The sequence below is a fragment of the Hippopotamus amphibius genome, chromosome 14 (genome assembly GCF_030028045.1).
Source record: "Hippopotamus amphibius kiboko isolate mHipAmp2 chromosome 14, mHipAmp2.hap2, whole genome shotgun sequence".
NCBI lineage: Eukaryota > Metazoa > Chordata > Mammalia > Artiodactyla > Hippopotamidae > Hippopotamus > Hippopotamus amphibius.
Genome location: NC_080199.1, coordinates 68,436,843 through 68,462,349, shown reverse-complemented (window position 1 = coordinate 68,462,349; position 25,507 = coordinate 68,436,843). Strand labels below are relative to the sequence as shown.

Below are 25,507 nucleotides of genomic sequence, written 5' to 3'. Positions count from 1 at the left end.
ACAACAGAAAACATTCTTTAGGAACTTCTCAAGGAAGACAATATGAACACTGCTGAGTTGAACTGCTTTTCTGTCATTCAGGTTCTAAAAAGCACAGACATAGCATAAGCTCTGGATTAAATATAAAAACAAATTGTAGAAGAGGACTCATGATGGTTCTTTAGGATATGGAGGGATGGTTTTACTTTTCCTTTAGAGTTTTCCTTGGTTTACACATTCTAATCAATTTAAAGAAGGAAGCATTCATTTGGCATGTCATCTTTTATACCAGAAATTTCTTTAAGGACTCCCAACTAAAACTGGGCTGGACTGCCTGGTGACAGAGGAATGCTGGAATCCATCACACCCCAACTGCACTATCGGTCACCATGGGCACTACTTGTAAAGCCCCATTTTAAGAAACAATAAAAGAATAAAGAGTGAGTCAAATGATGAAAGGACCATGGGCCTGAGAATATTACATGTTTTATCACTGTAATTAAATGATACATGTCAGCAATGGGAAAAATTCACTGATTCTTAATAAATACCTGAGTTCTCATTACAGGTAGATTCAGTTTCCCGTCTCATTCCTAGCATTAGAATCAGAGGGAAATAACAAAGTGACTTCAGATTCACAAGATTCAGATTATCATACCTTTGTGCCATGATCGTGCCTGGGACGGATAGCTGGATGGGCATCTGTTGTTTCTTACAAAACCTTTTATTGCTCTGAAGCACTTCTGCAATCTAAGAAATAAAGAGAGAGAGAGAGATCTACTTACATAGCTATAGCTATAGATTTTTTTCATACATTCAAACACACATACATTTCCAATTATAAAAAATGGAAAGAAATAAAACTGTAGCACTGAAGCATTGTCTATGAGAATAAAATTCAAGGGTTTGAGAGTTGAATACCTGGCCCATGAGGGCTGGAGGGATTTTCTCCTGGACATGCTTCATGTAATTGACTGTTGCCTCGAGAATCGAAGCCATGTCATTCTTTCTCCCCTTTACATACGGCAACAGGGTACGCAGCTGCTCACAGCACTGCTTGATTCGTTCTCTGAGCAGAGAAGTGTAATAAGTAAGGAATAATTAGTCTATTTTCTTCCTTGTACACAAAGACAACCAATCCTTCCTCCTATAAAGGAACTGGCCCCTGCCTTTCTAGTCTCCGTGTCAGAGGAGGGCTGTGTCCCCACAAGGCAGCAGCCTCCACAGCCCCTGGAATCACAGCTTCCAGGGCGCTGGCTCACACTGCTGTCAAGTACACTGTCTGTGCTGATGGCAGCCCAGCTCACTCGCCCCCGAGTGCGCAGGACGCCCTGGCACTGAGGACACCCTCACTGCCTATGGAAACGTACAGGCACACATCCCTCAGAGGAGAGAATCACACGCCAGACACATATATCCTTTTGTGATTCACACCAGAAGCCTGGAAGGCAAAGAGTCCTCAGGGTACTCATGTCACTGTGACCTGGACCACATTTCCAATAACACAGAGTTAGCATCTTAGAATACATAGGCTTCACCTGTGTTCTGAGCCAAAGGAAAAGCAGAAGACTGCTTCCTTTACAAGAGGTGGGTATATGGAGAGAACAAATAAACCAATATGCAAATGAAAACACTGTCCAGGCTCCTATCAGAAAGAAATTAACCTAAGTCTTTCATAGTTCTGAAGGGAAATACATAGGAAATGTAAGTCTAAATTGATCTCAGCCTTTGGGACCTTCAGTTATCCATGCGTTCATTTAATAAACATTCTTTAGCATGTCTGGCGCTGAATACTGCCTTGACATACACAGGCTCAAAGGTTGGCTCTGTCAGTTACTAGCTGGGAACTTCAGTAAGTCACTAAACCTCTCCGAATCTTAGAATGACAAAAAATAAATGGATTAAAAAATCCACTTTGACATACAGCCAGTGAATAACTCAAATATTCCAGATCAGTGGGTGGTATTTTAATTGGGCTTTGAGGAGCTTTGGGGGTTCTGTGGCAATGTCTCAGGCATCATTCTGTAAAAGGGATGGAGGCGTCAACAATTTGACGTGTATGAAGGGCTTTGAAACTTCATACATCCTTCTTTCTACATGGTACTTTCACTTACAAGGATCTCAAACACAGAACAAACTTTCTGCAAAATGATATCCATTAGACTAGTCTATCAGTAAAGTAGGAAAAACAATCTAAACACAAAATAAGTGGATGCCTAAGTAAGCTACAGCACACTGGCTCAGTAGAATACTATCTGTCAGTGGAAATAATATGTTATGAAGCTTACTGTGGAAAAAATAGGATATTTCTATAGGATACAAGTATAAGATATAAGACAGCATATAAAATACGATCATAGCCATTAAGGAAAAAATAAGGCCAAAAAATGACTGAAAGCAGAAGCATCAAGTGATAATTATTTCTGGATAGCTGGGCTATAGAAAATCCTTTTATTTTCTACATTTTCCAAATATCTTTGTGGGGCATATATCACTTTTATAATGAAAAATCATATTAAACATTTTTCCAACATTCATTCGGAAAATGTTCAAACATACAGAATGACTGACAGAATTAAAAATTCTTAATTGTTATAAGTGGAAAGAATTAAGAATTTGTACAGGGAACACTTATCTACCCACTACCTGGAGTCTACAGTGAACATTTACTGTCCCTGATTTATCATATATGAATCATCCCACTGGCCATGTATCAATCCATTTTATTACAATGAAGCATTTCAAAGTCATTTGTAGACATATTATTAGCTACAGTTCAAATCATTTTATTTTGGGGTAAAAGTTACATAAAATAAAATGCACTCATCTTAAGGGTACCATTCTATGAGTTTTGACAAATGCACAAAACTCTGTAACACAAACTACCTACTCAACTACCTAAGAAAGTTCTCTATGTTCCTTCTTAGTCAGTCTACTCCCCATAAGAGGCAACCACATTTCTGATATTTTTCTATCTCACATTACTTTTGCCTCTCCTTGAACTTCATATAAATCAATTCCCACAACATGTGACCTTCTAGTAAGGTTTCTTTCACTTGCATAATGTTTTTGAGATTTATCCACAGGGCTGCTTATATCAGTTAATTGCTCCTTTTTATTGAGTGATACTATTCCATAGTATAAATATGCCGCAGCTTGTTTATCCACTCTCTTATTGATCAGCACACCAGCTGTTGCCAATTTTTGATCATTATTAATGAACCGCTGGATCTTCTGCAGATTTTTTCATGAATGCACATTTTTATTTCTCTTAGGTAAATGTCTAGGAATAGAATTGACAGGTTATTTCATAAGTTTAGATGAAACTGGCAGAACTTTTCCCACCATCAACGTATGAGAATTCCTGTTGTTTCAAATCTTTGACAACATTTAATATTGTCAGTTTTAATTTTAAAATACTGGCCTTTCTGAGGCATATGTGGTAGGATTTCATGCTTTAATTTGCATTTCCATGACAACAAATTACATTGTTTTTTCTGCCTATTGGGTACTTGCATATCTTCCTTTGCCAAGTGTCTGTTCAGACACTTTACCTACATTTCAATTGGATTGCAAGTCTTTGTATTATTGAACTTTACGAGTTCTTTATATATTCTAACATCAGTATTTTGTCAATATATTTGTTTTGCAGATATTTTCTCCCAGTCTGTAGTTTGCCTATTTATTTTCTTAGTGGTGTCTTATGAAAGCAAAAGTTGTACATTTTGATGAGTCAGTTCATCTACTCTTTCTGTTACGGTTATTGCTTTCTGTGTCATAAGAAACAGCCACCTACTCTCAGCTAGTGAAAACATTCTCCTATGCTTTCTTCTAGAATTGTAGTGTTCAGTACTGTAGCCATTAGCCACATGAGTCTATTTAAATATAAATGAATTAAAAATTAAATAAAATTCATTTCCTAAGTTGCAATACCTGCATTTCAAATAATAATATGACTAGCAGCTACCTTAGACAGCAGATATAGACCATTTCCAACACTGCAGAGAGTTCTACTGAACAGTCCTATTCTAGAAGCTTTATAGCTTTAGCTTTATACAATAGCCCTGTGTGTACTGCATGTTGAATTAATGTTTATATGGTATGAGTAAAGGGTCAAGTTTCATTGCTTTTTTATATGGATATCCAGTTGTTCCCAAGACGTTTGTTTCCCAAGCTGTCTGTTCTGGTGATTTTTTGAAAATCAAGTGACTATAATGTGTGGGTCCAGTACTGGGATATTGTGTTTTACTATCTATTGATTATCTATTGGTCAACCTTCACGTTAGTAAAATACTGATTAACGTAGCTGTACACTGTCTTGAAGTCACATAGCTTAAGTCCTCCAACTCTGTTGTACTTTTTCAAGTCCTATTATATTCACAGTCCTTTCCATACAGTTTTAAATTAGACTGTCAATTTTTACCCCTCCCCCAAATCCTATTCAAATTATTATTTAAAGTTTTAATTTAGTGAGACCTGATATCTTAACAATATAAGTTTAATTCATAATTATGTATAATGCATGTTTAGGTTTTCTTTAGTTTATCACAGCAGTATTTTGAGTGACCACTGTACAGATATTATGTGTCTTATATGCATTTTTGTTCCTAAGTATTCTAAGGTTTTTCACTCTATTTTCAATATAATTATTTTTTAATTTTCAGTTTCCAATTGTTTGCTGCTAATATAGAAAAATACAATTGACTTTTGTACATTGACCTTATATCCCTGCTATATCCATCTTTTGGTTCTAGTAGTTATTTTGTAGGTATCTTAGGACCTTATACATAAATGAATCATGCTATCTATAAATAAATAAGAGAGTTCTGTTTCTTCCTTTCTAATCCATGTATCTTTCTTTTTCTTACCTAATTGTAATGGCTATGTCAACTTCTTCAATGGTGAACAGAAGTGGTAAGAATAGGCATCCTTACTTTGTTCCAGATCTTTTTAAGGAACAAATGGTCAAAATCTCATCATCAAGTACAATGTTAGCTACAGGTTTTTCATAGATGCCCTTTAACAGATTCAGGAAGTTCTCTTCCATATCTGTTTTGCTGAAAGCTTGGTTTTTTGTTTGTCTTTCAATCTTGAAAGAATATTGATGTTGTCAAATAAGTTTTCATAATCTGTAATCTATTGTTTTTCTCCTTCATTGTTTTAATGTGGTGAATTATATTGATTGATTTTTGAATGTTACATCAGCCTTGCTTTTCTAGGATAAACCCAGTGTCGTCATGATGCATTATATCTTTATTACTAGATTCAATTTGTTAAAATTGTGTTAAGTATTTTTACGTATCTGTTCATGGGAGATACTGGTCTATAATTTTCTTTTTTATATAATATCTTTATCAGGTTTAGGGTTATGCTGGCGTCATGAAATGGGTTAGGAACTGTTCTCTCCTTTTTTCTGTAAGAATTTATAATTAGTAGTACCTCTTCTTTAGATTTTTAACAGAATTCATCAGTAAAACCATTTGAGTTTGGTGTTTTCTCTTTGGTACTTTTTTGTTTTTTAATAAGTCCAATTTCTTTAATATATAGGGCTATTCAGAATTTCTGCTTCATCTAGTATCAGTTTTGGTAAATTGTGTTTTTCAAAAATTTGTGCATTTCATCTAAGTTGTTGAATGTACTGGCAAAAATTATTCAAAATATACCCTTTTATATTATGTGTTTATTGGATATGTAGTGATAATTCCTCTTTCATCCATGATATTGGTAAAATATTTTTAGTCTCTCTCCTCACCTGCCTGCCTCCCTCCCCTTTCTGTTTACTTTGATTTACTTCACTTTACTTTTTCTAGCCCCTTAAAATGGACCCTTAGGTGACTGATTTTTACATCTTTTGCATTTTCTAATATAAGCATTTAAAGCCATAGTGTTTCCACAAGGTTTGCTTTAACTGCATCTCACAAATTTGGAAATATTCTATTCTTATAATCATTCAATTTGCAATATTTTCTAATTTTTCTTGTGATTATTTTCTTATACCCATGGATTATATAGGAGTGTGTTTTTAAATTTCCAGATATTTGAGGGGTTTTTTTTATATCAAATTCTTATTGGTTTCTACTTTAACTTAACTGTGGTCAGGGAACATGCTCCTTGTGAGGTCAACTCTTCCAAATGTACTGAAATGTACTATACCCCCCAGCATACAGTTTATCTAAGTGAATGTACCACATGCCTTCGAAAAGAGTGGGTATTCTGATGCAGTGCTGGGTACAGTGTTCTATAAACATCTACCAGATCAAGGTAGTTAACAGGGTTCACATTTGTCTATATCTTACTGATTTTTGGTGTCTAGCTGTCATATCAATTGCTGATAGAGGGATGTGAAATCTCCAACAATGCTTGCCAATATCCGTCCCTTTAATTCTGTGAATTTTTGCTTCAAATACATAATCACTTACTACTTGTGATTATTACATCATTCTGATAAGTTGAACATTTTAAATACTTAAAGTATGTATTTATCTGACAGACCTGGAATGGTTTTGTCTACTGTTAAGGTTTTCATTACAGGTGCAAAAGTAAAGTGTTCTTGTACTTTTTGTCTGATTGTGGCAGGCAAGATGAATGGAAGAATAGAGGATAAAAACATGGTAAAACAGAGAAAAACATGGATAGAGGAATTTTTGCAACTCAGAAATAACTTTGTAAACAGTGAAAAGCCTGTTTTACTACCCCCCCAAAAAAACCCCTAACATTTGAGTTAAGACAAAACCAACAGTTACAGATATTTTAATCTGATAGTCATCTAATTTTAGACTAAAATTATTTATCATTTCTCCAATGAAGAGGTAGGGTTTATTTCCCCTCCCCTTGAATTTCTGATGGCCTGCACCTGCTTTAACTAAACGATATCTGGAGAAGACTCTACAACAGTTCTGGGAATAGCATTTAAGAAGATATAATTTGTTAATTCCAAACTCCTAATTTATCTCTCCCCCTCCCCACTAACCCCTTTGGTAACCATAAATTTGTTTTCGATGCCTGTGAGTCTAGAGCCTATTTCTGATTTGTAAATAAGTTCATTTTTTTAAGATTCCACACATAAGTGATATCATATGGTATTTGTCTTTCTCTATTTGATTTACCTCACTTAATGCAGTAATCTCTAGGTCCATCCATGCTGCTTCAAATGGCATTATTTCACTCTTTTTTTTATGGCTGAGTAATAGTCCATCATATACACACACAGACACACACACACACACACACACACACACACACATGGGTGAGTCAAAAACTGCACTCCGGTTATATTAAAACTTCTGTTGGCCACACTGTCTTATCAGTGCTTTCCATTTTTTCCATTCAAGGCTACTGTCTCCCCAGTCACTGCTGTGAAGGTGTGAATGTGTTACATCAGTTCATTTGTAACTGCACTGTGAGCAAAAATGGATGCCCCACTTGTGATCTGCAGCATGCAGTGATTTGTTTTTTATGGTCTGAGTGTGTACACGTCTGCACACTTCTACCCACACTGTCGACCCCCTGCAAAAACTTTGTTCTGAGGTGTTAAGGCATCCTCCCTTTAGTCCTGATCTTGCTCCACTGGACTTTCACCTGTTTGGTCCCCTGAAAGCAGCTCTACGAGGATGAGGATTCACTTCTGATGAAGAAGTGAAGACAGAGGTGCATGGCTTGCAGCTCAGCCTATAACATTTTTTAATGAAGGAATATGAAAGCTTGTTGACAGATGGATAAAGTGTATTGCAAAGCAAGGAGATTATGTTAAAAAATGATGTATTTGTATTTTCTAAAAGTTAATTACAATAAATTCTACAGCCAGAGTGCAGATAATTTTTGACTCACCCGTGTGTGTGTGTGTGTGTGTGTGTGTGTGTGTGTGTGTGTGTGTGTGTGTATACCACATCTTCATCCACTCATCTGTTAATGGAAATTTAAGTTGCTTCCATGTCTTGGCTATTGTAAATAGTGCTGCAATGAACACTGGGGTGTATGTATTTTTCAAATTAGAGTTTTCTCTGGATGCATGCCTAGGATTGGGATTGCTGGAACCTCCTTAGTGTTCTGCATAGCGGCTGCACCAATTTACATTCCCACCAACAGTGTAGGAGGGTTTCTTTTTCTCCACACCCTCTCCAGCATTTATTATTTGTAAACTTTTTAATGATGGCCCTTCTGACTGGTGTGAGCTGTTACCTCATTGTAGTTTTGATTGGCATTTCTCTAATAATTAGCAATACTGAGCATCTTTTCATGTGCCTGCTGAAAATCTGTATGTCTTCTTTGGCGAAATATCTATTGAGATCCTCTGCCCATTTTTTGATTGGGTTGTTTGTTTTTTGACATTAAGCTGTATGAGCTGTTTGTATATCTTGGAAACTAACCCCTTACAGGCAGCATCATTTGCAAATATTTTCCACCAGTCCGTAGGTTGTCTTTATATTTTGTTATGGTTTCCTTTATTGTGCAAAAGCTTTTAAGTTTAATTAGGTCCCATTTGCTTATTTTTGTTTTTATTTCCACTACTCTAAGAGACTGATGCAAAAAAAAATTGCTGCAATTTATGTCAAAGAGTGTTCTGCCTGTTTTCCTGTAGGAGTTTCATAGTATTTGGTCTTACATCTAGGCCTTTCATCCATTTTGAGTTTATTTTTGTACATGGTGTTAGAGAACCTTTGTGAAGGATGTTAATGTTGGCTCAAAAAAGTAGGATACCCAGCTCAGGGGTCCTATAGGATCCTGTTGTTTTCTTTTTTATTTGTGTGTGGAAGCAGCAATAGGCAACAATGGGCAAAGAATGCGTTTTGTTTTTGTCATCTACCACAGAAGCCAGCTTGGTTATGACCCAGGCCAAATAAATCATGGAAAGAGCCAATTTGGTTTCATTCTTCTCCAGTTAAAAGTGATTCTAAGAGGCTGAATGACATTTAAAGCCAATGGTCTTGGTACAAACTACGTCCCTGGTCTCCCCTCTGTACAAATGTGTATCAAGTAAGCAAGAACTCACAGAGAGAGATCTCTTGGCCACATATGACTTAAGACCCTCTGAGAACTTCCTATTCTACCTTCTTTGAATTTCTAAGACTCGACCAACCCTGGAAAAGCCTTCGTTTGTGAGAAACTACAGCAAAACTCACTTTCACTTCACTTCAAGTGAGTGACATCCTGAAAATTATTAAACCACCTCCATTTTGGACTCACAGATACACAAACAAAGCGAGGGATGACACTGAAAAGCATACATGTTACCAAGATAAAGACATGTTTACATGTTTAAAACGTATAATGAGAGGGATTTCACCAAGAATATTAGAATTACATAGCCAATTTTTATTAATCTGTTCTAATAAAGAAAACAGAGATGTTAAACTTGTTTAAAAAAAGAAATTCCCAAATGCAAATATTCAAAACCATCAGCTGGGATCATTATTTCCACAACATGAGCAAATATCATGTTACCCTATGCTGCTTAAAAACAAAAAAGAGCAAAACAAAGCAAAAAAGACAAAACCATAAGTAAAGTAGCTGAGTGGGGGGGAGGAGGAGGAGAAAAAGGAAGAGATATAGACTAGAAGTATCTACTTTAAGATTCACAGGCATAATCAGAAGGGTTAAGAAGAGGAAATGGCAAAAAATAATTAGGGACAGACTGTCACTTTCTGGTACCTCCCAAGCAAATCTCTAAGTGGAGGGGGCGGTCCTGGTCACAGTTTTCCTTTTTGGGAAACAAAGATTTCTAGCCTTTTAAACAATGCAACAGGGGTAGACACCCCCCAAAGCATCTTCGTAGCCCTCTAGACTAGTGGTTCTCACTTTTCACTCTTCATCAACCACTAAAGTTAAAAAAGAAAAGCAACGTAGAACTTTGGGGGACCCATAAAGGATTGCCAACATGTGATCTGGACCTGAAAAATAATGAAAGAATGGCACCATCTCCCAATAACATTTTGTTGTAATGAATTACTAATATCATCATGACTTAAATACCAAATAAAGTATGGAAAACATGATCTTAGAATATGTCATATTAAATATAGCTTTAAAAATACTCATTGCACTGCATTTTTCTCATTTCACTGCAGATCAGTGAACGCTATAGGGATAGTCTGGCCAGCAGGCCCTAAGTCTTCACTTGGCTAAAGCAACAGACATGTGAGTGAAGGCCATTTGGACCAGACAAGCCCATCTACCTGCCCATCTCATCAAGCCCAAGTCACACCATTTTCCCACTAGTCTTCAGCAGTTGATGGAGGCCAATCAGCAGAACTTGATCAACTTGCTCCTCCTCTCTGGCTCCATCAGAAGACTCAATCTTTAACCACACTTAGCTTTAGCTCCTTCTATTTTCAGTACAAGAGGTGTTCCTCCACCTGGTTCTAGATTCCAAAGCCTTCTGCCTCCTCAGGGATGCTAAATCCATTGCCAGTGCCCTTCACTGCCTGAAGGGGACTCAAATTCTTTGACATTCCTTCCACTGAGAGCCGGGGTCTATATACCCTTCCTCTAGACCTGGGTAGGCTGTGCAACTGCTCTAAGAGCACATGGTAGAAGTGGCACTGGGCTAGTTTCTGGTCTCAGGCCCTGTGAGACTGGAAGCTTCCTCTTCCTGCTTCCTGGAACACTCTCTCTAGGAGCCCTGGGCTGCCATGGAAGAAGCCTGACAACTCTGAGACTACCATGCTGGGGAGCCCCAGCTGTGTTCAGCCTTCCAGCCATCCCTGCAAAGGCCCCAGACCCTCCTGACTAGACCATCCTCCAGCTGCGCTGCCACCAAGGGACCCCAGTTAATGTCACATAGGCAGAAGAACTGCCTAGCTGAGCCCTGCTCAAACTGCTAACCCATGAAACCAGGCACCAAGCCCATAAACTTCGGTTTCATTTTTTAAGCAGCCATGGATAAGCAAACACGAGTATCTTTAAGACCTGTGTCTCTCTTCCAGCTATTTTCTTTTGGAAGATAAATGTGAACATATTCAAGACTGGCCTAGCCTTATCAGAATTTCTCATTTTCCCCTAAATTCCCTTTTATAGACCACACACCTTCCTCTTCTCCTTCCTTTCATCTGCTTTCATTCTCTATCTTTCTACAACGGCATTTCTTCCCTAACCATGCCAAGGAGAATATTTTTGCCAAGGTCAGTGACATTTAGGTTTTGCTAAATACACACAGTCAATTGTCAGTTCTTCCCTTAATCTCTATGCAATACTCCTGAATACTCACTCCTTTAGGAAACTCTCTTCTCCCCTGGTCTCCTCAATAACACTCCCTCCTGGTCTTCTTATCTTCCTAGAAACTCTTTTTACCCTGATCTCTTCTCAGCTGCCTGGACCTTAAATATTAAGGTTTTCCCCAGGGTCCTCTTCTCCACTTGTCTCTTCCCTACATGCTTTTCAAAGTCATCATATCCATCCTGGATCCACTCTTTCAAACAGATGCTGTATCCTGATAGCTCTCAAATCTCTATTTCTGGCCTGGATCTTCTCTAGAACCTAAGGGCCAATTCCTCACTGGGAAGCTCCATATAAACTCAGCAAGAGCAAAAATCACCTCCCACTGCCAGACTGCATCCCACTGTACTTCCCAGTCAGTCGACGGCTCCACCATCAACTTGGAAGTTACACTTGGACTTCCCCTTCAGCCACACACATACTGATTCTACCTACTTCATATCCTTAGAATTGGCTTACCTCTCACTACCCCACTACTAACACCATAGTTCAGGACTTCATCATTTCTTATTACAGACTCCCCGGCCTCCAGATTCAACCCACTCCCTAACATCCTGCTCAAGTGTTCATTCTACAGTACAGACCTGATCATTTCACACCTTTGCTAAAATCCTTTCATGCAGGATGAAGAACAGCTCAGGATGAAATTCAGATCCCTTAACAGGACAAACCCAGCCCTTACCTCATACTGCTCATCTCTTGCCCCTTCCCACTTGTGCCCTTATGGTCAACTCTATGCACATACCTGCAGTTCCACAAATTCACTGTGCTCTCTTATACTGCCAGCCTCTGTACCTGCTACTCCTGCCATATGAAACATCCGTCACTGATTTCTAAACCAAACGAAACCGATTTTTTTTTAAAGCTCAATTTAGCTATCCTCTTCTCAAGAAAGCCTTCCCTGCCTCCTCCTTCCATCTTAGGTGACTTTTCTAGTGTACTACTGTGTGTTCTTTTCTATCACGATATTTATTAAAACATAATTTCCTGTTTAATAGCCTATTTAGAAGTCTATCTAAGCACCAGACTAAGACCTCCTTGAAGGCAACAATTTATTTTCTGCCTTGGTTCTCGAATCCCATTCCAGCATGTCGGACACTCACAGCTACTTGCTGAATGACTAAATGCATGATGAGCAGCACGCATTGCTGGGACCAGTTCCAGATCCTCCCCACTTGCCAGATTTACTAGTTTCACGCTGACTTTTAACAATATTATAAAAAATTATGAAATTCATGAAAGTAATTTCTTCCTACAAAGGAATAATGCTTAAAAAAAGGGGGGCTGTATCAAAATTCACCTTCTCAGCCTTTCCTTCCTTGAATGAAGAAGAGAAATCTTTTTGCTTTTCTCGAATTTTGACAACGGAGCCTTTAATTCAAACCCAATGTCATTTCTTAGAGATTCAGAGCTAGAAACAAGAGAAAAGTCATACCATATACATAAGAGGAAAATTGTCAGGCAATTGTAAACAATAAGCACCAACACACTAATCGAAGGATGCTTCTCTAAGTCCCTAGCTTTATATAAAGGTGCAGTAAAAATAAGAAAAAAATATCAACTTGTACACTTTAAATATATTCAGTTCATTGTATGTCAATTTTATCTCAATAAAAGTTCTTAAAGAAAAACAAACAAAAAAACAAAGGTACAGTAAATATCAAAGCATTTTACCTTATGTATTTGGTGCAGAATAGTTTATCTCAAATTTTCAACAGAATTTATTATCAAGATCATTATAAATTCAATGACTGATCAAAATTCTAAAATATACTTGCAAAGAATAATAAATATAAGCAGGATTAAAGTATTCTAACCTCACTGATTATGAGTATTCCAAATTACACGACTGTATCTAAAGGTGCATTACAAGAAAAAGCACAAAGGATTAGAAGGCCAAGATACACTATTCCAGCTTGATCAGCAACTGGCAGTTTCCCTCCGTGTAAAAATTTGTAATTTAATGGACATTTTCTGGTTCTACCATTTTTCTAGAACTTCTTTAGGCATTCTGATTGATTAAAAAAAATACTTCCCTAAAAAACTTACAAACAAATATTATCTCCTTTATCACAAGGGACATAACTTGATTTGAAATTGACTTTTATTTGTAGTAGTAGGATTCTGAGGAAGAGCAGATACAAGATGAGTAGGGCTCAAAAAGCAGTTGCAAGTAACACAAGAAAATCACAAGACCTTCCAAAACCCTTCTCAACTTCATATCCCAGAAAAAGTTTAACATGGTAAATTTCTTTGAGGGTGAAATGTTAAATAAGAAAAAGAAAGCTGTTGCTATCTCTGCACTACTTAAATAAGTGCATCTTCGGTTTAACCAGGCTTATTGGTTGCCAAGTCTCTTCCTTGTTCAAAATAGTTGATGGTCACATTTCTACAAATAGTTGATGGTCACATTCTACAAATTCCGCAAGTGACTGACTCAAAATTCTCACCATCATCACCCATGTCCTCAACACTTCTGTCCATTCTTTATAGCCGTAGGCTCTATTTCTCCTTGGAAATCAGCCTCAAGTGAAACAAAGAAATTCACTAAAATAGAATTTTTATAACCATACAATATTAGAATTGAAAGGGTCTGTGACCCCCAGTTCAGTGGCCTATCCAATGTAGGTTTGAATGTTAGTTGCAATATCTCAAAGAGACAGAGACAGAGAGACCATCTTTAAAGGTTAGTTTCAATAATTGGGGGGATAGGCTCATGAGTTCAAAAAAGACTTTAGGGAGAAGCTTAGTGGCAGATGGATAACATCTTAGGATTCCATTGTTTTAAAAGTTTGAACATCACTGCTTTTATTTAATCCAGTCTCTACTTTAACATGTCCAGTGATGGGTAGCTTGCTACCTTACAATTCAACCTGCTCTCCAGTGGTATGAAGTGCTTCCTTATATTGAGTTGGATACTTCTGTAATGTATCCCCACAGTGCCAGCTCAGGATTCTGAAATACAGAACAGGTTGCATACCTCTTCCACAAAATAGCTACTTTCTTTTGCATCACCCCCAGCACTTGCACTGCTGTTCCACAACCAGCAAGTCCCCCAGAAATGTTTAACGAAATGTGTACACAATAAAAATTGCTATTACGAAAAAGTGGGGGGAAAAAAACTAACCAAGTAAATAGATCAGTAGAAAAATATCCCAGGTGTTCACTGCAGGACTCCTGCAGGGGCAATTCAGGTTCTTCAGGCTTCACACAAATTTCATTGTTAACTGCAAGTTTTAAAAAAGGAACCATTTCAATGATAAAATCACTCGTAGGGATGATGTAAATCACACATATAAAACCTAATCAAAAGCAGCTGTCATGTTTCACTCAATAGATTTTACAAAGCAGTATTTTTAAAATAAAAGCAATTTTTTATAGATTTCAGTCAGTGAAGTATGAAACTAACCAGGTGAGAAAGCAAAATTGAAACACTACATACAATTTACTACATGGCATCCTCTTTCAACCAGATTCTACTAACTTCATGATAGGCGTGCTTTTCAACTGAGTTTACTTATTAAGTTATTTACAGGTAAATGTCAGAGACAGAAAATGCGTATGAGTCTTCAGTAAGCAGCTGAATTGTTAAAATAAAGCATCTGATAGTTGTGTTGCTTTTTGGTTTGGGAGTTGGGTTTTGTGCGTGTGTATGTGTGTGTATTGTTGTTTGGTTTTTTTTGCAGCTGTTCATCCTCAGAGCAGAGAAGAGATGTGGTTATGACCAATAGGAAGGGCGCTAGACAGGCGGTCATGAGCAGTTGCTCTATTTTCACTGAGAACCAGAGTGAGAAGAGGTTGCGAAAGGATTCTGGTCAAGATGGTTACCCATTTTATTTCCAGGAAGAAGTGTGACACTTGCAGGGGGTGGGAGCCATTGGAATGTTACAAAACAAGACTCAGTCATCTCCCGTAGATACTGAAGAATATTAAAAAAAGGAGCGGTGTACTGAATCCTGTATCGTCTGGAGTATGAGCTTAACCATGATAATTCCAAAAGCGTCTTTCAGATCCATTTTAAGAAAAATATCTCAATTTAAAAAATTTCCTACAAGTAACCCAGATCTACAGAAATCATAAATAGTCACTGACCAACAATGATTCCAGTAGAATTTAATTTCAGAAATTGGAGTCTGTCCTTTTACAAGCCAAATTAAAGCTAATTTAATTATCTTAAGTGTTTAGATGCTGGCAATTCACATAATACAATATATGTGAAGACTTTAGAAATGTGAGGTCTCATTGAAGCACTGACACTAATTATCTGTGTCTAAAAATCTAAAACAGAAAGGATGGCCACTGTTAACTTAAAGAAGAGAAATAATTTATATGCAAGTGTTTTGGAAAGCACAGAGACTCAAGGTTAATGGCTCTGGCTTTTAGACAATCACACAAGGACAAAGCATGACTAATTCCATTGAAATGACTAAGAAGCCAGGCTACCAAAACAAAAACCAAACAACAACAACAACAAAAAAAACAAAACAAGAAAACCCTATGCTTAACCACACATTGTATTCATCCTTGTGTGTATTTTAAAACTTTGAAGACAAACTTTTTGTTCACAGGTAGAGAACATATGTTTCCCTTTATTTTATTAACAATTGTTTTCTTTAGACTATGATTAACAAGGATCACATGTTCCTTATAGTACACAGCATACAGTTAATCCCTAACAAAAGGCGTTAAGTGGAAAACCAACTTAAAAATGTACAAATAAAATTTTTGTAGAATTTTAATTAGAATTTTTCAAACCCTTGGAAACTTCCTTTTCACTCACCAGTATTTGAGAAATACGTTTTCCAGTATTTTACCACCACACTCATTTTTTCCATTGTCAGTGGTTCAGTTAAAGTAATATCAGCTCCATGCCCTGAAATACAATCTAAGAATCTTTGTATTAAATATTGACCTTATGATTTCTATTTGGAGAAAAAGCAAATAACATATCCAACGGGCATATACCTTTAAAATTCTCAGGGATTATAAAAACAAGTAGCGAATGTGTATTTTTTTTCTTGCCAAATCTGAAAGGGAAAAAAAAAAGTTTAAAATGAAGCAAAATCATCATTCAAAAAATTGGGATTCAAACATTTAGCTTATTAGGAACTAACTACACTACAGTGATTTTCTTTATTTCATTAGAATTTAAACTGGTGGTATTAATATGGAAATTTAGTGAGAGTAGCATCTCAAATTAGTGAGGGAAAAGATGGACCTTTTTTCTCTTTTTTTTAATAATTCATAAAAAAGACTGTATTTTTATTTCATGCAATTGCATCAAGAAGGTTCTGAAGTGTGTGGCTGGGGTGGACAGTACAATTACAGATTATTTGAAAAATACAAGGGAAGGGAATATTCTCCCAAAACTAATGTTTGCTCTGTTTAAAGCTTTATTTATAATAAATGCTTTAGCTTCTCTATTTCCTTTTAATGGGCAAGAAAATCCATATTCTGAGTCTTTAGTCAAACAATCCCTTGGCTTCTCTGAGCAGGAGTTCACTCTGTTAATAAGAACAGTCTTTTTATGGTTCATTTATTTCTATGGCAACCACTAATGCCTGGCTCTTTACAACTGGCGAAGAGGTAAGTGAGAGAATAGGTGACTTTTTAAAAATTAACTTTAATTTTAGAATAATTTTGTATCTACAAAAAAAAATATGAAAATAGTAGAGTTCCCATGTATCCCAAATCCAATTTCCTGTACTGCTAACATCTTACATTGGTTTGGCATATTTCTTACAATTAATGAGCCAATATGGATACATTATTATTAATTTAAGTTCGTTGTTCACTCTGATTTCCTTAGTTTTTCTTAATGTACTTTATTTTTCTATGCCAGGCTTCAATCCAGGATCCTACCTTACATTCAGTCATTACATCTCCCTTAGGCTACTCTACATCGTGATGCTTCTGCTGACTGTTTTTTTTTTTTTTCACCATTTTATTTATTTTATTTTTATTTTTTTTTATTTTTTGGGGGGGGTACACCAGGTTCAATCATCTGTTTTTATACACATATCCCCGTATTCCCTCCCTTCCTTGACTCCCCCCACCTCGAGTCCCCCCCACCCTCCCCGCCCCAGTCCTCTAAGGCATCTTCCATCCTCGAGTTGGACTCCCTTTGTTATACAACAACTTGCCACTGACTATTTTACAGTTGGTAGTATATATATGTCTGTGCTACTCTCTCGCTTCCTCTCAGTTTCCCCTTCACCCCCCGCCCCCTCCGTTGCTGACTGTTTTTGATGACCTTGACAGTTTTGAGAATACTGCTCAGGTATTAGGTAGAATTTAAGACAGACCACTTTTATTCTTGCTTCAAATGAGCCAAAATCTTATCCAAATTCTTGCCCTAACTGCCAGTTTACAAGAAATTTAAGGAAAAGAGGAATATTTTTGTAAATGCTATGGGGATCATATCAGAATGTGGGAAATTCTATAAGACAAATGATCCCTTTTTAAAACATAAATAAAGAGCAAAACAAAAAAAGAAAAAAATCAAAGGGAAAGGACTATTGAATCCTAGTTTGTATAAACTCACAGTTTAAAAAAGAAATCATAGATAAATAAGAGAAATTTGAACAATGATTGGATATCTGATAATATTAAGAAATTGTTATTAATTTTGTGATATTGGTATTATGCTTTTTTCAAAAGATTCCTTATCTTAGAGAGATACTTATTCAAGTATTTATGGATGAAAGGAAATGATGTCTTAGATTTGCTTTAAAATAATCCACCAGTGAGCAGGGGAGGGAGGGTGGGGAAGGAGCGTGGGAGAGGGCAGGGATGAAATGAGATTGGCCATATGTTGATAACTATTAAAGAGGCATTACCCCCCAAAAAATAATAAATAAATAAATAAAATTATATATAAAAAAAAAGATGCATTACGGTCCCATGGAAATTCATTGTACCATTCTCTCTACTTTCTTATGCTTGAAAATTTCCAAAATAGAATTTGTTTAAATTGTGGCACTACTGTTAACTACATTTAGGAGTTCCATAAGTTGGAATTTCTGATAATTTTATGGACACTGAGCATTGGCATTAGCTAAAAGAAAATGATTTTCCCAGGAGAATAATACTGTGAAGCAGACTTTATAAAGAAAAACTAATACTGCCTAAGACAAACTATTCTTAAATACGTAAAACATCATTTATTAGTAATGTGGTCACACATACGGTTATTATTTATTTCTTAAAATAAGACCTGGAAGTACCCCTACTGCATAATATTGTTCGGTATGCATTTGAAAGTAAATATACATTATTCTACATTCCAAATTACACTACACATAGTTTATAGATCTGAGTCACACACACTGAGAACCTACTGGGTGCTGGGCTCTGGAGGATACTGTGAACAGACAGAAAGAAAAGTCCTGCCCAGTCCTCTCTTGCGGAGGACAGACACTGAAGAAATTACTGCCGATGAGTAACTCAGTGGCCTGCTCTGTGCCCAGTGCCTAGAAGGAAAGCTGTGAGGTCCAAGAGGAGCACATGCCTGGGCACCAACCTGCCCTGCCGCTTCAGGGAGGCTCCCAGGCAGAGGTCCCCCAGCAGCTGGCTAGGCGGTAGCACAGGAAAGGCAGGAGCTGGGGGAGGGCGGACAGCAGACAAGCAGCAAAGGGAACAGCAGGTGTGCAGGCCCTGGGGTGCAGCGACCAGGTGAGTTTCGGAAAGTAACAGAAGTCCAGGATGGCTCTAGCACAGAGCATCTGAAGGAGAGACACAAGATGAGACCAGAGAGATAGGCAGGCCTGGAGTCTGATTACAGTAGGCCTTTTGGGCCGAGTTAAAAACGAGGTATTTAATTAAAATAGGAAATGGGAAATGATTAAGCTTGGGAGTAACATGATTCTATTTGTATTTTAGGAAGACCACTCTGCCTACGATGGGGTGGATTGGCAGAGGGTGGCACAGAGGACATTTGAGAGACTATTGTGCAGTTATCCAGGCAAGAGCTGATGGCGGAGAAAAATAGGCATATCTGAGGACAGTCTTTAAAAAATACGTAACAGAATATTTACTAAGTTAATTCTGTCAAACGAGTTATCATTAGTTAGGATAGTGCCAAAATGTGACAGTCACCCAGCTGAGCTCTGTTCAGGCTTGACTGTGTTCTATGAATTCTGAAAGAGAATTTGGCCTGAAAGAGAAGACAGGAAAGAACATATGGTTTCTATGAGGAAATCAGAAGCTCAGTCAGAAGTACTGCTGTCAAAATAGGCACGAGTAGGAGGGAGGATGGAATCTGACCGGCAGACTGGAGTGGCGGTAAGGAAGGCCCAATTAGTGCATGGTGTGGTGTGGACAGTGGGAGTGGAGAGGAGTGAATGGCACCTGCCACAATGTGGACCTTTCATATTTATTTTGTAAGTGATGAAAAAGTGTGGGGTGTAACAGGGGTGTGGATAATGGGATGAGCATATAGAGGTGGGAGGGACAAAGACTGAACAGATAGAAACATGTTGGGTAGTTTAGTCCAACTTTTGAAATAAAAAATACTTGGCGGATTCACAAGAAAATAAATTATCATAAGTTAAAATAGTCTAGAATTTGAGAATTTTAAAAAATACAGATTCTTTGCCTTTGGAAGTAATCCCACGTCTATTTTTTTTTAATTGATTTTACTGACAGGAAAATAGGTTAGATTTGGATATATGGATTTTATACGCTGATGACTTTCAAAGGTCAAGCTTTACATCAGACAGAGTTGGAATTCCTGGCTTTTTATCATTAGCACAGAATCGATCGCCAACCCAAACGCTTCCCCTGCCAGTGAAGCCCTAATTGTGCAGGAACCCCAGCAATCAATAGAGCTCCCAGAATCCAACACTTTGGTCCAGAGCTCAGTTTCTCATTCACATTCTGTACAAATCAATAAGCTAAAAGAGTTTCTAGTTTCCAGGATCACCAAAAAAGGTCCTCTTTCCAATGAATGAATGTTCCTTAAAACAAAACTAAGCAACATCAAAACATAACAAAAATCTCCTTCCTCTACCTGAACTAATATCACTTTTTTCATATATCAAAACCAAATTGCAGGTTCTGAGACCTCAGGAGCACCTTCTCAATTGAGGTCTCCTGAGTTTTAAAAATTTGCAGTTCGCTGGGGGGGGGGCAATTTATTTCTCCTCATGTTTCATGGCACACACTGTTTAAAGGACATGTTGGTTCCTGAGACTACACTCCACATACGAGACTGCATATTGATGTTCTAGTGTCCACTCCCAGCCTAGCGCTCAGTACCCTCTGGAATTGGAGGCTACCATAAGCTCAAACTGCAGCAGTGCCCATCCCAACCTTGTTCTCATCCCCAAGTGTGGTCCCTGGTAGCTGGAAAAAAAAATAAAGATCATATAAAAGTGTTTTGAATTGAATTGTACATTCTGATGATCAAAGAACCTCAGGAAAGCCTCGCTAGCCTCTGAAAACTATTACCTAATAGGAGGACCGAAAGGTTCTTTTAAGTCCCTATGAAGCCAGGGGAAATTCCTAAATGCACTTCCTTTATAGCCACAGGGGCTTCAAAGGACAAAAGCCAGTGTCATTTTTGGGGTGCAGCCTTCTTGAGTACTGTTATGCTACCCATGGGCCCAATGCAGCCAAATTAACCTGGCATGGTCTATTTGGGACTTGTAGCAAATGATATCCTTTATTAATTACTTAAGTAAAGCAACCATTTTCAGTGAGAAAATTGAGAGTTTTACTATAAATATGAAAACACTGAGTTCGCTTGCTACTAATAGGGCACCTGTGATAAAATGCAGTGAAGTTCTGAGTTGATTCTGGTCGATAGTGAAGGTTGGTGTGCCCTGCCCCCACTATGCTTTTCGTCAGAAGAGTTTCTGCTGTGACCCTTCTAAGTCAGGTTCACCATGTGACATGATGCCAGAAACGATAAACATCTAGAATGTTCCTCAGTTCCTACTTATAGAATAATGTTTTTAGTAAAACTACTTAGATGTTTTGTTGTTAACAGTGTTTACTGTCAAGTATTCAGGGCATGCAAACTGGCTGATCAGATTTACTGAGTAGCTCTGTCAAGTCAAGGATATTCTGGAATTGGGGACATAACAAGACAACTTGTTAGACCCCTGTGGCTCACAAGATTGGGTTTTCTTAGTGAAGTAATAAGTTAACTGATCAGACAACTGAATCTACATGGAAAAAAAGGAAATCAGATTCAAACTTGATTTGCCGACTGAGCAGATGGAACCACATTCTGCATTCTTTTCCTATTGCTGCACTGCTCCGAGCTCATGAGAATCACAGGGTTTGAAGAACTGCACAGACAGTTCGTGGAACAGAAAATCACAGTGCCAAACAGGATCCATACACTGCGGATGAGTTTGAAACAAACTCTAACGTTCTGTATCGGCCTTTGTAAGATAAAGTATCAGAAAAAAAAAAAAAGATAAAGTGTCAGGACACATCTGAATTACCAAGTATCTGCCCTTTGTATGTGGCTCAGTTTTGAGAACTGATCCGAGCCAAGGGTCAAATACTCCTGAAATTCTGGAACCAAGCATATGAATCCTGAGACCATATTAAAATATTTTACCACTGGGTGGTGTTTGAGTTCATCTGGCTCAATAAATATATATTCATGAAATGAAATCAAATTAGGGAGTACTACTAGGAATGTCAACATATAATTGAGATATGCTGTAATTCTTGAGGATGTCAGGCTATAAAGTACCATTATTTTTATGAATGTTTAAAATTGTTTAATGATGAGCTCCAAGCTGAAATCATAGTTCTTCTATAAAAATTAATTTTAAAATCTTTTTAAGGAGTCTGCTTGCATTTTATCCTAAAAGAAGCTTAGTGTGATAGCTAACAGATTATACTTCATTCTTATTTTCAATAGAAATTCATGTCTTATAGATATACATAGATTTTTGATCATGTGCTCTGATACTGAAAATAAATGTGGATCACTTTTACTCTATAGTAAGTTCTTCATTCACTGGCAGGGCACAAAAAGTGCCCAGAGAGAGAAGAGTCAGGTAAATACTTGTATATTTTCCTGAACCTATCCAGATTTTGAGATATAACAAAACAACAACAAAGCTCTAATGGGGGGGGGGGGGCGGGGGGGATCTAAAATACAGCATTAGAAAGCTAAACCAAAACCCTTCATCTTGGCTTAGTCGTTAAATGTTAGCCAAAACTCAAAAGATAGAGTGCTCTTGGAAAAATAAAGGTTTAAATGCCTTACAAATGGGCCGAGATGTTCACGAGACTCATTATCTTAAGAAAAACTGTAACCTCAAAATATAAACATGCTCCATAAGGGTTTAAATAATTCATAAGTCATAAACTCGTAGCAGTTTTAAGGGCAAGAAAGGGAATTTCAGAGACATTTCTAAGGCCAGTATCAGGAAAGGCACAACTTCCACAAAGAAAGCTTTGTCCCTTTTTCAGAAAGGAACACGAAAGCTAGAACTCATGGTCTGCCCTCGCACGGCACAGTCACCCACCCATACCTAGAGCAAAGTACTGAATACCTGCTATTAGTCAAAACCTATACCGGATACTGGGAACAGCGTAATGAGACCAAAAAAGAAAACCAAATCCAGGTGTATTCCACACATTATCCTTTTTTTCTTTTCAAAACAAATGCTTTTACAGTAAAATAATAGAACTACTATATGCATGTCTGTAGATTTCGTTCCTTCATCTACCTTCTTTCTGCTAACACATCTTAAGCTATGTTACTCAGAGCAAAGAAAGCAGCCGTGGAGAGAACACACAGAGGGGAGTATCAGACAGAGGTTCTCTCATCTATTCTCCCAGCTTCTAATAACTGTGACTAGACATAAAGCTTGCTCTTAAACAGAACTCTGATCTTATCCTGTTCAAAATGTAGCCTCCGTCATGAGCAAACACGAAGCCTTTACCACATTTGGATGGGCAGGGCTAGACTCCTGCTCCTGGAATGAAGAGAGATCAGCCACACTGGCTTGTCCACTGCTCTTCCAAAACAATATGTTTAGTCTAGAGTAAGTGTGGCATCTAGGGGCTCTCAGAGGTATAAAAGGGGCCTCAATACAGGAGCCAAATAATTACAGACTTTTAGGAAGAACACAAAGGGAAGAATGAAGAGTTCTAGTCTAAGATTTATGAAACCAAACCATGGGGTCTCAAGCAAGTCACTTCAGCCTCAGGTTTCTAATCTGCCAAGTAGGGATGACGAAGTCCTGCCCTACCTCCCGCATAAAGCTGTTGTAACATTTTTAAATATTAACACTATATAAATGAGATTTTACTGTGAGCCTCCAATCAGAGGTACTCTATTCATAGGAGATTTTTAAAAAATGTGTATTAATAGAATAGGCATATCTTCAGAAGGAAGATCATCCACAACATGTTTGAGAAGTGAAATCCTCTTTGAGTAGTTTTCCTGATTTGTCTAGAGTTCATATTTCCAGTAGAAAGCCAAAGAAATGCAGAAGACCCACCATTCTAAGAAACCCCATGAGCAGTGTCTGTCTGTGTGTCTGTCTGTCTTTAACAAGTAACCCAGTGGCTCTGGCTTCTTCCCAGCCCCACCTTTCTTTTCCCCTAATATGCTTGCTCCTTTTTATTCTGGGATCACCATATTGCCCTGAACTTCCTCCTTTGGTCTAGAAAGACCTCTCCTATAATTATGAGAAGTCCTTATATATTCCAATATTATCTACAATTACACTTTATCAAGTCTTCTCATAGAAGGGAAACATTCAATCTCCCCTAACCCTGTTTAAAAACATCCTAAACAGCTCAAAATTCTATGCAATCAGGCAAGGAAGAACCTAACTCTTCCACCTCTAGACTCGAGATCTCCAGAGTCGAGTGGGTCAAACAGAAACACAACTTCTATGGAAGCACCGGATGAAACAGTAATGGACGTGGTATTGACCTGGACTCAGTGGATCCAGAGAGCCTTGTGGCTCTTTCACAGTAGGACATCTCTTGAAAGAGACACCTTCGGCCCACAGCTATCACGACCCAGAGCTATGAGTGCTCACCTGCTTTAGTGTCTGCTATAACAATTAATGAACTCTGAAAAGACATGCCATGTTAATGACATAGTTATTAAAAAGGAGTACCTATTTAAATAAGGGAACATTATATACCAAATAAATTTCTATGACCAATTAATTCTTATATCTTCACCCACATCTATTACTTTTAAGTTAAAATGCTAATTCTTATAATAGTATATCAAACTGGCAATAAGAACAAAGACATATACAGAGATTCTCCCCTTGAAAATATCCCTCATCTTAAAAATTAAAGTAGAATAGTATAATCTTTAAAAGATTTTTATAGAATCAGGTTTTAATAAAAACTATTCTAGGGACTTCCCTGGTGGTGAGTGGTTAAGACTTCGCCTTCCAATGCAGGGGGATGGGTTCCATCCCTGGTTGAGGAGCTAAGACTCCCCCATGCCTCATGGCCAAAAAACCAAAACATAAAACAGAAGCAATATTGTAACAAATTCAATAAAGACTTTAAAAAACTAATCCACATCAAAAAAAAATCTTAAAAAAAAAAAAACTATTCTAAAGCTATAGAGTCAAGATTTTTGGAGTTTACCTAATTAATTTGAAAGCTTCCAGCTCCTCAGCAGTCGGTAAAGAAGTCAACTTCAGGAAAACCATGTTGAACGTGCAGTCATCCGCAAGTGCTGCTGCCTTCTTCACATCACTAATGGTGATGGTGACTTCTGCTATATCTGAAAAGAATTTCTGCACAATATCAGCCAGGTACTGAATAGTGACATCGCCAACTAATAAGAGGTCTATTTTTGCCTGAAAGAGAAGGAAAAAAGCAGAAGCACCACACAATTAATGTCTGGGCATAAAGAACATGTTCTCATATATGAGAAGATAAACAAAGGTTACAAATAGCCAATGACTTACTACTCAGCTGGACTGAATGGTCAACTATAAGCACACCTCAAGGGCAGGAACTATACATTTCATGTCCTTAGAACCTAGGGTAGCGAATGGATCTGAAAGTCATGCTATTTTTTAAAGTTTTGCCTATAAATACTATTCTACTGTGGGCTTTTCCTATAAGTTTCTTTCTCATCCTACTAACAACAGATAGGATTCTTTGGCCCAGTTTCCCAATCACCCATCCTGCTGAAAAGCCTGTTTACTAATGAGAGAACCAAGCTGGAGACTCTCCCACATGATTTACTTTGATGAAACACATTCCAGAGGACAGAGAAAGATTTACATTACCTGATCCTAAGAAATATTCAGATCAAGTCCTTTCTTTGAATGGATTATAAACGCTATTCAAATCCCAA

At 37.5% G+C, this 25,507-nt stretch overlaps 1 protein-coding gene across 1 annotated transcript in view; it reads right to left on the bottom strand.

Moving 5' to 3' along the window:
• Nucleotides 1-25,507, bottom strand: part of SOHLH2 (spermatogenesis and oogenesis specific basic helix-loop-helix 2) — a 39,230-nt gene that overhangs the window by 5,543 nt on the left and 8,180 nt on the right. The window contains exons 2-8 of the mRNA XM_057707739.1: nt 24,787-25,001; nt 16,156-16,217; nt 15,971-16,075; nt 14,318-14,417; nt 12,491-12,601; nt 901-1,048; nt 638-729 (exon numbers count right to left, since the gene is read on the bottom strand). Coding sequence (XP_057563722.1) covers nt 638-729; nt 901-1,048; nt 12,491-12,601; nt 14,318-14,417; nt 15,971-16,075; nt 16,156-16,217; nt 24,787-25,001 — 833 coding nt within the window. The remainder of the gene's footprint in view (nt 1-637; nt 730-900; nt 1,049-12,490; nt 12,602-14,317; nt 14,418-15,970; nt 16,076-16,155; nt 16,218-24,786; nt 25,002-25,507) is intronic.